The sequence below is a fragment of the Trachypithecus francoisi genome, unplaced genomic scaffold (genome assembly GCF_009764315.1).
Source record: "Trachypithecus francoisi isolate TF-2019V2 unplaced genomic scaffold, Tfra_2.0 Lachesis_group17, whole genome shotgun sequence".
Lineage (NCBI taxonomy): Eukaryota > Metazoa > Chordata > Mammalia > Primates > Cercopithecidae > Trachypithecus > Trachypithecus francoisi.
In genome coordinates, this window is record NW_022681462.1 from 13,523,225 (window position 1) to 13,536,765 (window position 13,541).

The 13,541-nt window shown below is 35.7% G+C and overlaps 1 protein-coding gene across 6 annotated transcripts in view; it reads right to left on the reverse strand.

The window, feature by feature from the left end:
- WDPCP (WD repeat containing planar cell polarity effector) overlaps nucleotides 1–13,541 on the reverse strand; it is a 493,313-nt gene that overhangs the window by 124,254 nt on the left and 355,518 nt on the right. For 4 of the 6 annotated variants that reach the window (XR_004443968.1, XM_033239210.1, XM_033239211.1 and 1 more), the window contains exon 14: nucleotides 11,668–11,770. Coding sequence is in view for 4 of the 6 variants with exons in the window: in XM_033239210.1 (XP_033095101.1) it covers nucleotides 11,668–11,770 (103 nt within the window). In the remaining 2 variants the exon portion in view is untranslated. Of the gene's footprint in view, nucleotides 1–8,429; nucleotides 8,819–11,667; nucleotides 11,771–13,541 lie in introns of those variants that run through there. The other 2 variants (XM_033239213.1, XM_033239212.1) reach the window with 2 other exon arrangements.

Genomic DNA, 13,541 nt, shown 5'->3' on the forward strand with positions numbered 1-13,541 from the left:
CTTCTTTTGTTTTTAGTTGTGACATGTTTTGATTCCCTTCTCATTTCCTTTTGTACATATTCGATAGTTATTTTCTTTGTGGTTATCATGGGAATTATGTATAACATTCTAAAGTTACAATCAATTTAAATTGATACCAAGTTAACCTCAAGCGTATACAAAAACTCTTATAAAGCATTGTCACTGTTCCCCTACTTTGTTATTGATGTCACAAATTACATCTTTATATATTGTGTACCTACTAAAGAGATTTATAACTATTTTTATGCCTTTGTGTTTTAATTCAGGTTGATAATAAGAAGTAGAGTTACAAATTAAAATTATAATAATACTGGTTTTTATATTTGACTGCCCAGTCCTGGACATATAATTCTTGGTTAATCTTTATTTTTCTTCTAGCACTTTAATTATACCTTCTGGCCGCCAAAGCTTCTACTGAGAAGTCAGAATCACCTATTATTGAGAATCAATTGTATATGATGAGTTTATTCTCTCTTGCTGCTTGCAGATTTTCTTTCAACAATTTGATTATAAGGTATCCTTTGGGTTGATTCTACTTGAAGTTCACTGAGCATCTTAGATTTGTGGATCCATGTATTTCCTCAAATTTGGGAGGGTTTTGGTCATTATTTCTTCAAATCATCTTTCTGATCCTTTCTCTGTTCACTGAGCATCTTGGATTTGTGGATCCCTGTATTTCCTCAAATTTAGGAGGGTTTTGGTCATTATTTCTTCATAATCTTTCTGATCCTTTCTCTCTTCCCCTTCTGGGATTCCTGTAATGTATATATTGGTATATTTGATGATGTCCCATAAATCTCGTAGGTTTAGTTCACTTTTCTTAATTCTTCTGGGTCCTTAGAATTGATAATTTCAAATATTGTATCATGAAGTTGGCTGATTTTTTTTCTTCTGCCTACTCAAACCTTGAACTTCTTTAGTAAATTTTTAAACTCAGTTATAAGGACTTTTCAGTTGCTTCAGAATTTGGTTCCTTTTTTTTTTTTTTTTGAGACGAAGTCTCGCTCTGTCACCCAGGCTGGAGTGCTGTGGCTGGATCTCAGCTCACTGCAAGCTCTGCCTCACGGGTTCATGCCATTCTCCTGCCTCAGCCTCCCAAGTAGCTGGGACTACAGGCGGCTGCCACCTTGCCCGGCTAGTTTTTTGTAGCTTTTAGTAGAGACGGGGTTTCACCGTGTTAGCCAGGATGGTCTCGATCTCCTGACCTCGTGATCCGCCCGTCTCGGCCTCCCAAAGTGCTGGGATTACAGGCTTGAGCCGCTGCGCCCGGCTGGTTCCTTTTTATAATTTCTCTTTTTTGATATTTTCATTTTGTTCTTATGTTTTTTTAAAATACTCTTTAGTTCTTTGTATGGTTTCCTTTTGCTCTTTGAACATATTTAAGGCAGTTGTTTTAAAGACTTTGCCTAGTTAGCAAGATGTCTGTGCTTTCTCAGGTTTAATTTCTACCAATTAATTTTGCTCCTTTGAATAGGCCATGTTTTCCTGTTTCTTTGTATGCCTTGTGGGTTGTGTGTGTGTGAAACTGGGCATTTGAAAAAGCCATCTCTCCCAGTCTTTGCAGACTAGCTGTGTGCTGGGACAGTCTCACTAATTAGCTAGGTTTGCTCTGAGCACTGGAATTGGCCTGAGGTAAAAGCTTATGGTGTTCTCAGGTCTTTTCTGAAATGTGTGTTGACTGGGCCTGTGTGTGGCTTTCCCAATTCCCCTGTATACATGGCTGCTTTTGAATGCCTTAATTTCTGTAAGAAAATAGCCTGTTGCATGGCAACAGTGATGTCATCTTGAAGCAAAACTGACATGATGACAGATGTTTGACTCCTACATACCAAGGTGTTCTGCAGCAAGTTCTTTAGACAATGCCTGTAGCATAGCTAATCCCTAATAAAGATGTTTTATCCAGCCTCTACAGTGATCATGAGTTTTGGCAATATAACCCCTCATGAAAACGCTCTCTCCAGTTTTGTCAAGAAAGTCTGAGACATTACCAGCTGCACATGTCTTTACCTCTGATTTTTTTATGTAACTGTGGGGTAACAAGGACAAAGAACTTCCTATTCTGAAATTTTGCTGTATGTCACTCAGAGTGTGGAAGTGAAAGGAGGAAGAAGCTGAGGGGAGAGGAATTTTCCAGGTATGGTAGTCTTCCTTTATCCATGGGGTATATGTTCAAAGACCCCCAGTGGATGCTTGAAATAGCAGATACTATCGAATCTGATGGCTGTCAATTCGAACACCTGTTTGTGTCTTTCACCTGCAAATTTAATGACTTTTCCATTATAACTAAGCACTTACCACACACTGTGGCTGAAACTTTTGCAGTTTGAGGTGCAGCAGCACAACTCATGAATTTGTTTCCTTCTTCACAATTTCATGGATAGAGGATTCATATGTACCATAGATCTTAGCAAGCTCTGCATATGATATCTTTCCTTATTAAGTTGAGAACTTTCACCTTTTTACTCACTGAGAGCACCATAAAGTGCATCTCTTTGGTATATCTGAATTGCCAACATCACTACTCTTGTGCTTTGGAGTCATTATTAAGTAAAATACAGGTTGCTTCAATACAAGCACTGCTACACCATTATGGTCCATCTGATAACCAGGATGGCTGCTACGTGACTTATGGGCAGGTGGCATATACAGTATGGGTACACTGGACAAAGGGATTCACATTCTGGACAAAACAAAACAGGACAGTATGAGATTTCATCACACTACTCAACAGTGCACGATTTAAAAATTATGAATTATTTATTTCTGGAATTTTCCATATAATATTTTTGGGCTGTGGTTGACTGCAGGTAATTCACCCACAGAAAGGAAATTAGCAGATAAGGGAGGACTACTATAATAACAGTATAAATGTTTGAGTTCTTTACCTCTATGAATGATGATTACTATTTTAATAGCTAGTACCTCATGCTAAGCCTGTTAGCAAGGATAAAGATTTACAGCTGTGCAATTAATCTGTAAGTTTCCCCAAGTGAATTATAAAAATCTCAAGTTCAATGAATTTATAGCTCTTGCCTGGAACGAGGACAAAGATGAGGGCTGTATGGTCAAAATTTTTGGAAATGTTCAGATAAACAAATAAATTTGTGATTCTGAGAACATTTCATGTACCCCAGGAAATTTTTAAAGAAATCAGTTTGTCTTAATACATCTTTTAAGTATTTAGCCATATATATTTTATTTTACTGAGTGTTTTATGGCACTATTGTATTAGGGAGTTCAATCCAGGAACTATATCCATAGAAAACTGATTAGAATTGCTATAGAACAGTGGCTCTCAAGTTTTTTGCAATTTACGGAGCACTTCCACTGTAACCTCATTTCACTGCCTATACAAAAAAGATCTCTCCAAAGTTTATAGAACTAAAGGCCTACAACAAAAAGTTAGCAAGATCTCAAATTAACAATCTAACATCACACCTAGAAGAACTAGAAAAACAAGAATAAACTAACCCCAAAGATAGCAGGAGAACTGAAGTAACTAATATCAGAGCAGAATTAAATGAACTTGAGATCCAAAAATCCATACAAAGAATGAACAAAACCAAAAGTTTATACTTTGAAAGGATAAACAGGTATGAAGGACCACTAGTTCAATAACAAAGGAAAAAAGGATGATCTAAATAAGCACAATCAGAAATGACAAAGATAACATTATCAGTGATCCCACAGGTATACTAAAGATCCTCAGAAACTAATACAAACATCTCAGTGCACACAAACTAGAAAATGTAGAGGAAATAGATAAATTCCTGGAAACACACAACCTCCCAAGACTGAGACAGAAGGAAAGTGAAACCCTGAACAGAACAATAAACAGTAAGTTATGAAATTCAATCAATAAAAAGCCTACCCATTTTTTTTTTTTTGAGACAGAGTCTCGCTCTGTCGTCGAGGCTGGAGTGCAGTGGCATGATCTCGGCTCACGGCCAGCTCCACCTCCTGGGTTCACGCTATTCTCCTGCCTCAGCCTCCCAAGTAGCTGGGACTACAGGTGCTCGCCATCATGCCTGGCTAATTTTTTGTATTTTTAGTAGAGACGAGGTTTCACCATGTTAGCCAGGATGGTCTCAATCTCCCGACCTCATGATCCACCCACCTCGGCCTCCCAAAGTGCTGGGATTACAGGCGTGAGCCACCGTGCCTGGCCAAAAAGTCTACCAATTTAAAAAAAGCCCCGGACCAGATGGATTTGCAGCTGAATTATAGTAGATGTACAAAGAAGAAGTTGTACCAATCCTGCTGAAACTATTCAAAAAATCAGGCAGGTAGGAACTCCTTCCGTAACTCATTCTGTGAAGCCAGAACCACCCTGATACCAAAACCTGGCAAAAACACAATGAAAATAGAAAACCACAGGCCAATAAGCCTGATGAACATATATGCAAAAATGCTCAACAAAATTCCAACACATCAAATCCAGCAGCAAATCAAAAAGTTAATTCACCATGATCGAGCAGGCTTTAATCCTGGGATGCATGGTTGGTTCAACATATGCAGATCAACAAGCATGATTCACCACATAAACAGAAATAGAAACAAAAACCATATGATCATCTCAATAGACATGGAAAAAGCCTTTGATAAAATCCAACATCCTTCTTGATAAAAAACCCTCAACAAACTAGGTGTAGAAGGAACAGAGCTCAAAGTAAGAGTCATCTATGACAAACCCATAGCCAACATCATACTGAATGGGCAAAAGCTGGAAGCATTCCCCTTAAGAACAGGAACAAGACAAAGATGCCCACACTCATCATTCCCGTTCAAAGTAGTACCGGAAGTCCTAGCCAGAGAAATGAGGAGAAGAGAAAGAAATGAAAGGCATCCAAATAGGAAAAGAGGAAATCAAATTATCTCTCTTTGCTAATGATATGATTCTGTAAATAGAAAACCCTAAAGACTTCACCAGAAGACTCCTAGACCTGATAAATGACTTCTGTAAAGTTTTGGATACAAAATCAACATAGAAAAATCAGTGCCATTTCTATATAACAATAACATTCAAGCTGAGAGCCAAGTCAAGAACATAATCCCACTTACAATATCCATACACAAAATAAAGTATGTAGGAATACATCTAACCAAGGAAGTGAATGAACTACAAATACTGCTGAAAGAAATCACATATGACACAAACAAATGGAAAAACTTCCACGTGCATGGACTGGAAGAATCAGTATCATTAAAATGTCCATATTGCCCAAAGCAATCTATGGATTCAACTCTGTATCTATCAAACTACCAAGGTCATTTTTCATAGAAATACAACAAAAACCATTCTAAAATTCATATGGAACCAAAAAAGAGCCCAGATAACCAAAGCAATCCTAAGCATAAAGAACAAAGCTTGAGGGATCACCATTACCTAACTTCAAACTATACTACAAGTCTTCAGTAACCAAAACAACATGGTACTAGTACAGAAACAGATGCAGAGACCAATGTAACAAAATAGAGGACACTGAAATAAAGCCACACACCTACAGGCATCTGATCTTTGACAGTCAAGAAAAGAAACTGGGAAAGGATTCCCTATCCAATAAATGGTGCTGGAATAGCTTGCTAGCCATATGTGGAAGAATGAAATTAGATCCCTACCTTTTACCATATACAAAAATTAACTTAAGACTGATTAAATAATTAAATGTATGACCTCATACCATATAAGAATCCTAGAAGAAAACCTAGGAAATGTCCTTCTGGACATTGGCCTTGATAAAAAATTTATGATTAAGTCCTCAAAAATAAATGCAGCAATAACAAAAATTGACAAGTGGGGCCTAATTAAACCAAAGAGCTTCTGCACAGCAAAAAAAAAAACAAAAAACTATGAACAAAGTAAACAGACAGCCTACAGAATGGGAGAAAATATTTGCAAACTATGCTATGCATTTAACAAAGAACTAATAAGCAGAATCTATGAAGAACTTAAAATCAAGATAAAAACAAGTCCATTAAAAAGCATGCAAATAACATGAAGAATCATTTCTCAAAAGCAGACATATAAGCAGTCAACAAACATGAAAAAATGCTCAATGTCACTAATCAAAGAGATGCAGATCAAAACCACAATGAGATACCATCTCACACCAGTCAGAATGGCTTTTGTTAAAAAGTCAGAAAATAACACATGCTGTGAGGTTGTGGAGAAAAGGGAATGCTTATATACTGCTGGTGGGAATGCAAATTAATTCAACCACTGTGGAAAACAGGAGATTTCTCAAAAACTGAGAACTATCATTCATTTATGGGTATATACCCAAAGGAAAATAAATTGTTTTGCCAAAAAGACACATGCACTTGTATGTTCATCACAGCACTACTCACAATAGCAAAGACATGGAATCAACCTAGGAACCCATCAGTGATGGATTGAATAAAGAAAATGTAGTATATATACACCATGGAAAACTATATAGCCATAAAAAAGACTGAAATCACATCTTTTGCAGCAACATAGTTGTAGCTGGAAGACATTACTGTAAGTGAATTAACTCATGAATAGAAAACCAAATACCACATATTCTCATATGTAAGTGGGAGTAAAGCATTAGGTACACATGGACATAAAGAGGGGAATAATAAACACTGGGGACTAATAGAAGGGCAAGGAGCAAGGGCTGAAAAACTACCTCTTGTGTACTGTTGCTTACCACCTGGGTGATGGGGATCATTCATACCCCAAATCTTGGCATCATGCAATATACCCATGTAACAAACCTGCACATATGCCCCCTGAATCTAAAATAAAAGTTGAAATTATTAAAGAAAAAAGCTTCTAAAAAAATTCACCAAGAGTAGTTTATCCTTTAGAGATAATTTGGGAGGACCAAATAAGGTAATGTTTATTACAGTACTTAACATAGGACACTATATTAATATAAACTTTAAAAATTAAACATTTAAAGATAATTGTATATTAATATGCAGTTGTAAGAAATAATGGAGAGGTCCCATGTCTCTTTTACCCAGTTTCCTCCAATGATAGTATTTCACAAAAATTTAATACAATGTTACAACCAAAATGTTCACATCAATACAGTCAAGATTAATGTAAAATTTTTAAGTTGTAGGACGTGTTACATAAGCCATATATAAATAACTGGACATAAAGTACTACTACATGTTCAAATGTATCCTTTCTAGAATGCTTGACATTTAGGCATTAGGTCAAAATAATCTAGCTATCAAAACTAGGCAGAGATACTGAAGTAAAACCATTTACAGACTGATCCCTCATGAATGTAAATGCCAACATTTAAAAATAGTAAATGAAATCCAGGAATATGTAAAAATACATCATCACAATTAAGAAGTATTTATTCTGGAATGTAAGATTAGTTTGCCATTTGAAAATCAATGCAATTCACTATATTAATAGAACAAAGGAGAAAGATCATGATAATCTTGATAAGCACAGGAAAAGTATTTGATAAAATTTAATACCTATTCATGATAGAAACTCTTAGCAAACTAGTTTATTGAAGGGAACTTTATTAATATGTATGAAAGTTTTATTAAAAACCTGGGGAAAATTTTATGCTAACTGGTGAATTACTGAAAGCTTTCCCTAAGAATCAAGAAACAGAAAATAATGCCGGTCACAACTTCTACTTATCTTTACACTAGAGCTTCTACTCAGTACAGTAACAAGGAAAGAGAAGTAAAAGGCATAAGAACTAGAAAGGAAGGAATTAAAATGTCCTTGTTTGCTGATATGGTTTGGATGTTTGTCCCCTCCAACTCTCATATTGAAATGTAATCCCCATGTTGGAGGTGGGGCCTAGTGGGAGGTGTTTGGGTCATGGAAGCAGATCCCTCTTACATGGCTTGGTGCCCTCCCCATAGTAAGAAGTGAGTTCTTGCTCTGTTAGTTCACATGAGAGCTAGTTGTTTAAAGGAGCCTGAGTCCTCCTCTCTCTCTTTCTCCCTCTCTCACCATGTGATACGGCATCTCCCCCTTTACCTTCTGCCATGATTTGAAGCTTCCTGAGGCCTCACCAGGTGCAGATGTCAGCACTATACTTCTCACATAGCCTGAAGAACCTTGGGCCAAAATAAACCTTTTTTCTTTATAAATTACTCAGTCTCAGGTATTCCTTTATAGCAATGCAAAGAGACTAACATATTTCCAGATGACATGATTGGGATGTAGAAAATTCAAAAGAATTTACAAACTGTTGGCATTAATAAGTGAATTTAGCACTTATTGCTGGATATAAGGTCAATATATATAATAGTCAATCATATATATACCAGAAATAAAACAGAAAATGAAATTTTAAAATAAGATTACCACATACAAAGGAGAAAAAGAAATACTTAAATCTAAAGGAAGATGTGGAAGACCACTACTATGAAAACTACAAAACATTTTTCATAAGAAATAGAGAAGACCTAAATAAATGGAGGGATAGATCGTATTAATGGATTGGAAAACAATATTATAAAGAAATACATTCAGCCTAAATATATCTATGAGTTAAATGAGATTCTAACTAGAATTTCAGCCCCCACTTTTTTTTTTTTTTTCCCTTGAGTCAGGGTATAAGCTGATTTTGCAATTTATATGGAAAGATAGACAAGTCCATCTTAAAGAACAAAGCTGGGCAATCTGCACTACTAAATAATAATATTGACAGCCAGAGTTGCTTAAAGCAGTGAGATATCTGTGCAAGTACAGACAAACAGTAATAAAATAGAACATGGTCCAGAAACAGCCTATATATTATACTGTCACATATACAAAATTACAATACCTTTTCCACCGGAATGGCTAAAATGAAAAAGAGAGACAGTATCAAGCATCAGTGAGGATGGCCAAAACTGGAACTCTGACGCACTACTGGTGAGAAGGGAAATTGTTAACAACTACTTTGGAATACTGGAAGTAGGTACTAAGGCTGCATATCCTATGTCACAGGAATTCCACTTCTAAGCACAGTTGAACAGATCTGCGTACCTATGTCCATTAAAAGACATACACAAGAATGTTCATAGCAGCACTATTCACATTAGCCCCAAACTTGAAACAACCCAAATATCCATCTAAAGCAGAATAAATTGAAGTACATTCATGCATTGGAATACTGTTATACAGCAGTAAGAGTGGAAGAATTATAACTATATGCAACAATATGAAATATTCTCAGATTTGTAATGTTGAATAAAAGGAGCCAAATACAAAAGAATATAGGTTTGAATCCATTTAAAGTTTGAAAAAAGGCAAAACTAGTCGATAATGTTACAAATCTGGACAGTTGGGCTGAGATTATAGCATCTTGAAGTGGGTATAGGAAGGCTTCTGGGGTCCTGGTAACATATATTACTTGGTCGGGATACTCTTTACAAGGATGTGTTCCCTTTGTGAAATTCATTGAGTCACATGCTTATGTTTTGTGCACTTTTCTGTATGCATGTTAGACTTAAATAAAAAGTTTAAAAAATTACCAAATTGTTCAGATTATCATCATCCAGCTTTTCCTTTGGCAACTCTTGCTTTTAACTATGGTGACAGTATTTATGTCTGATGCTTTTTTACAGACTCTCCCATGTAAATGGAACTACTCTTTCGCTGTCTTACATAATTTGGCTCCTTGCTTGCATCAAAGAACCACTTTGAAAGCCAAAAATTTAATAACTTTCAGCTTTGGGATAAGTTTAAGAGAATAATTGAATTAAATTGAGGGAATTTGAGAGAAAATTAGCTTTCCCCAGCATGATGTGGGCTGCAAAAAAGAACTAGGCAGAGACCATGATGAGGAAACCAGAAATTCTTTGCTAATTCCATTTGGAATTATGAGTGAGAATCACCCAGTTTTCTGCAGCAAAACTAGAGTAGAACATTCATGTAATAGGGCAACGTCTTGAAAGTTACTAATGTTATTTAATAGTATCTTTGTCAAAACATAGTAATCTAGGTCAAAGTCTGAGGCCTGAGACAAGACTGAGAAAAGACAAGTCACAGGGTATCACTGAAAATATATTTGCTAGAAATGACGCAGGGCTCAAAGTGGGTACACTAAGCTTTCTGGCTAGGAATTATCCGCTGGCCACAGTAACCTCATCAGAGAATATACAGGAAATGAGATGCATTTTGGTGAATCGGGGAGTTTCTTTGTTTTGCTGAAATGTTGTGATAATCTCTTCACATTCTCTTTCACTGTTACTGTTTTTAGATAGCTTTAAAATGCAAAGATGGCCTTCATGATATCTGATATACTGGAAGAAAAGGCAGGGTACAGGACAGCTAAGGAAACTTCCCAGAAAACTGGCTATGACTTAACTTCCTACTGTGTTTTCCTAAATGGCTAGAGGGATGGGGATGGAGGATATTTCCCCATCATATAACATCATCATTTCTATAAACATGGTGTGCTTTCATCATTTAGTTAGAAGTGACTTCTCATAGCAAATATAAATTGTACTTACTTCACAGAGTTGTGGTGAAAATTAGTTATCTGTAACTTAGCATTCAATAAATATTAGGTGCTATTAGTAGTAGTAGTACACACATTAATATCCCTCCCTAGCAAGTAACAAGATATAGTGATAGGTCAATTACAGTTATTCTTATCCAATACTGCATTAATAGTGAGTATTCCTTATCCATTAGAAACAGAGATATGAAAGTGGTCTAATCAATTTGGAACTCTTTCAGGATGGGGGAAGGAGAATGGAATTATCTTGCTAGTACCTGTTGGCCCTGGTATTCAGGTTTAGAGCTACCCTGCTGGAATGGCTTTGAGTCCTTCAGTACCACCTTGAAGATTAGATCTATGTGGTGGTGTCAGAAAGAAGCTGACAATTGGTCCCTTTGGCTGCAAACAGCATTACAAAAACAATGCACAAGATCTGTCAATGGAGAGGCTTGTATAAGATTTTTTCAAGCATTTACAAAATGGAAATCTTTTTAAAACTTGTTTCAGAGGAGTTCCACAGAAGAATGAATTCTAGTACAATCCTGAGGGTTCTTTGCCTAATTTAAGAATAATAAATACTCAGGAAGAAAAGGAATTGGATTTCTAAGTATCAATATTGCTCAATTTAGTGGCATTAGATAAACTGAGGTGAAAAAAAGATGTTAGTGTTAATATTACAATACTTTTTATAAACTTTCATTTTTTATGTTATAAAATTTAAAGGAACTTTTAAATTCATTCTAAGGCTTCTGATCTGTCTTCTTTAGAATACTACAGTTTAAAATGATTCTAGCAGCTTCTAAACAAAAACAGATCACCCATCAAACCCAAAATCCCATATGAAATACTTTGCCTGATATAGAGAGAATTCTTTTGAGAAATGACATGTCTGTGTATAAAGGATTATATAAATTTCTGTGTTGGGAAATTTTAATAACAACAGTATGATAATACTCACAAAATCTTATGAAAATAATATCCTTTTGACTTTTTGCTAAATGACTAGAAATTTTCACATAAACACAATTCCAACTTGTGTATCAATACTGTGCTGTTTGTCAAGGCTTAATTCTTCTATTTATAAGGCACTGTCTTTATAAACAAAGTAATTCAAATTAACCAACCATGTCCTCCAAACATAAATAGAAATGATACTAACTATTGATTAAAATAAAAAGCACTTAAAAATAGCATTCGTTCTTACCAACTCCAGAGGTTATTGATTCTGCATCAATGTCACTAGCTCTTTTTCTTGCCACTTCAGCTAGTGCCAATTCACCTTTATCTAGTGCAAGGTAATGAATATCCTGAGGAAAAAAAGCAAAATAAAAGATTGATTCAAAATGAATCTTGCTCAAATTACAAAGAGGATTTTGAAAGAAACTTATTGTTCAGATTACAAAAGAGAAAGTTTGTAAATATTCTTTTCTGTATTTTAAGTTTCTTAGTTTTCTAGTATAAGCAAATTTTTCTGAATTGGAGATCACAGCTATAACTAAAGGCAAGTATTTAAATAAATTATTTTAAGCTGTGAGGGAAAATACAAGTTTTTAATAAAGTCTATGACATACTCAGTTTTGTCAGGGGATAAAAAATGTTAATTGCTATTTTTCTTTTGTAAGACATTAATATTCGAGGGTGTGTCTTCAGATTTTAATTGTATATTATGCTAAGCACAATACAAGGGATACTAAATAGATTGGTTGCTGTGTCTGACATATATTTGTTATTATTAATATTACTAGTATTTTGAAATAAAGTAATTAGTACCGACTAAGTGCTGGGCACTGTTTTGGAGTATGGCGGTCAATTATAATACCATATCTCAAAAAGCTGTATGCCCAGTGGGGAGAGAGACCACTGTAAACCAATAGTTAATTACAAAAAAGTATGATAGATTTTATAGCAGGTACGTGCAGGGTGCTGTGGAACCAAAGAGGAGGAACTGATCTCTGATGGTAGTCTTGAAGAGTGAATAAGAGTTACTATAAGAGGGGGAAAATGGAGAAAAGGTGACGGAATGAATGACGTCTGGTGCAGATATGCAGAGAAGCCTGAGAAAACACAACTCTCAGACAATGGCAGATCTTTAGATATGGAAGGAGTGTTGGATGTGTAGGAGAAAGCAGTGAAAAGTAATACTGAACAAGTGGAGTCACGAAAAAGGATTTAGATCTCTTTTTGCTATGCAGAATGATTGTTGGAATGAAAATTTTACTGAAATAAACTTGGGGAAAGAATATGAACAACCACTTACAGTGAAGAAATAAATATAAATGGCTTATAATCATTAAAAGATATGTGACCTTATGTAAATAAATGCAAGCTGAAAAATGTAATTTCAAATTGGATAAATCTTTAAAAGTAAATAATAATTACAGGTTGCAAAGTTTTGGGAAAACAGGCATGTAACACTTACTGGGAATATAATTAGTTAAGATTTTATTTACTTTTTGAGACAGAGCCTCACTCTGTTGCCAGGCTGGAGTGCAGTGGCATGATCTCGGCTCACTGAAACCTCTGCCTTCCCAGTTCAAGTGATTCTCTTGCCTCTGTCTCTTGAGTAACCAGGATTACAGGCATGCACCACCATGCCTGGCTAGCTTTTGTATTTTTAGTAGAGACAGGGTTTCACCATGTTGATCAGGCTGGTCTTGAACTCCTGACCTTGTGATCTGCCCACCTCGGCCTCCGAAAGTGCTGGGATTACAGGTGTGAGCCACTGCACTAGCCAACGGTCAGTAAGCTATGGCCCATGGGCCAAATCTAGCCTGCTTTTGATGCAGTCCTCAAGAATGGTTTTTACATTTTTAACGGTTGGAAGAACTGTGCTCAATCACTGCTATTGAACACTGAGTGGCTTTGAAATTAGCTTTTGCTGCAAATTTGAAAAGGTTTCAAGCTAAAGTTACAAAGTAAAACAGTGCTTATATGTCAAACTTATATGTGAAACATAATGTGATAAAGTCATTTCAATGAGAACATTGTTTGAATTGCAAGTAATGTCAGGCTGCACCACATACTTCCTGCACTGTCGAAAGGTTTTTTTTTTTTTTTTTTTTAAATCATCTCCATTCC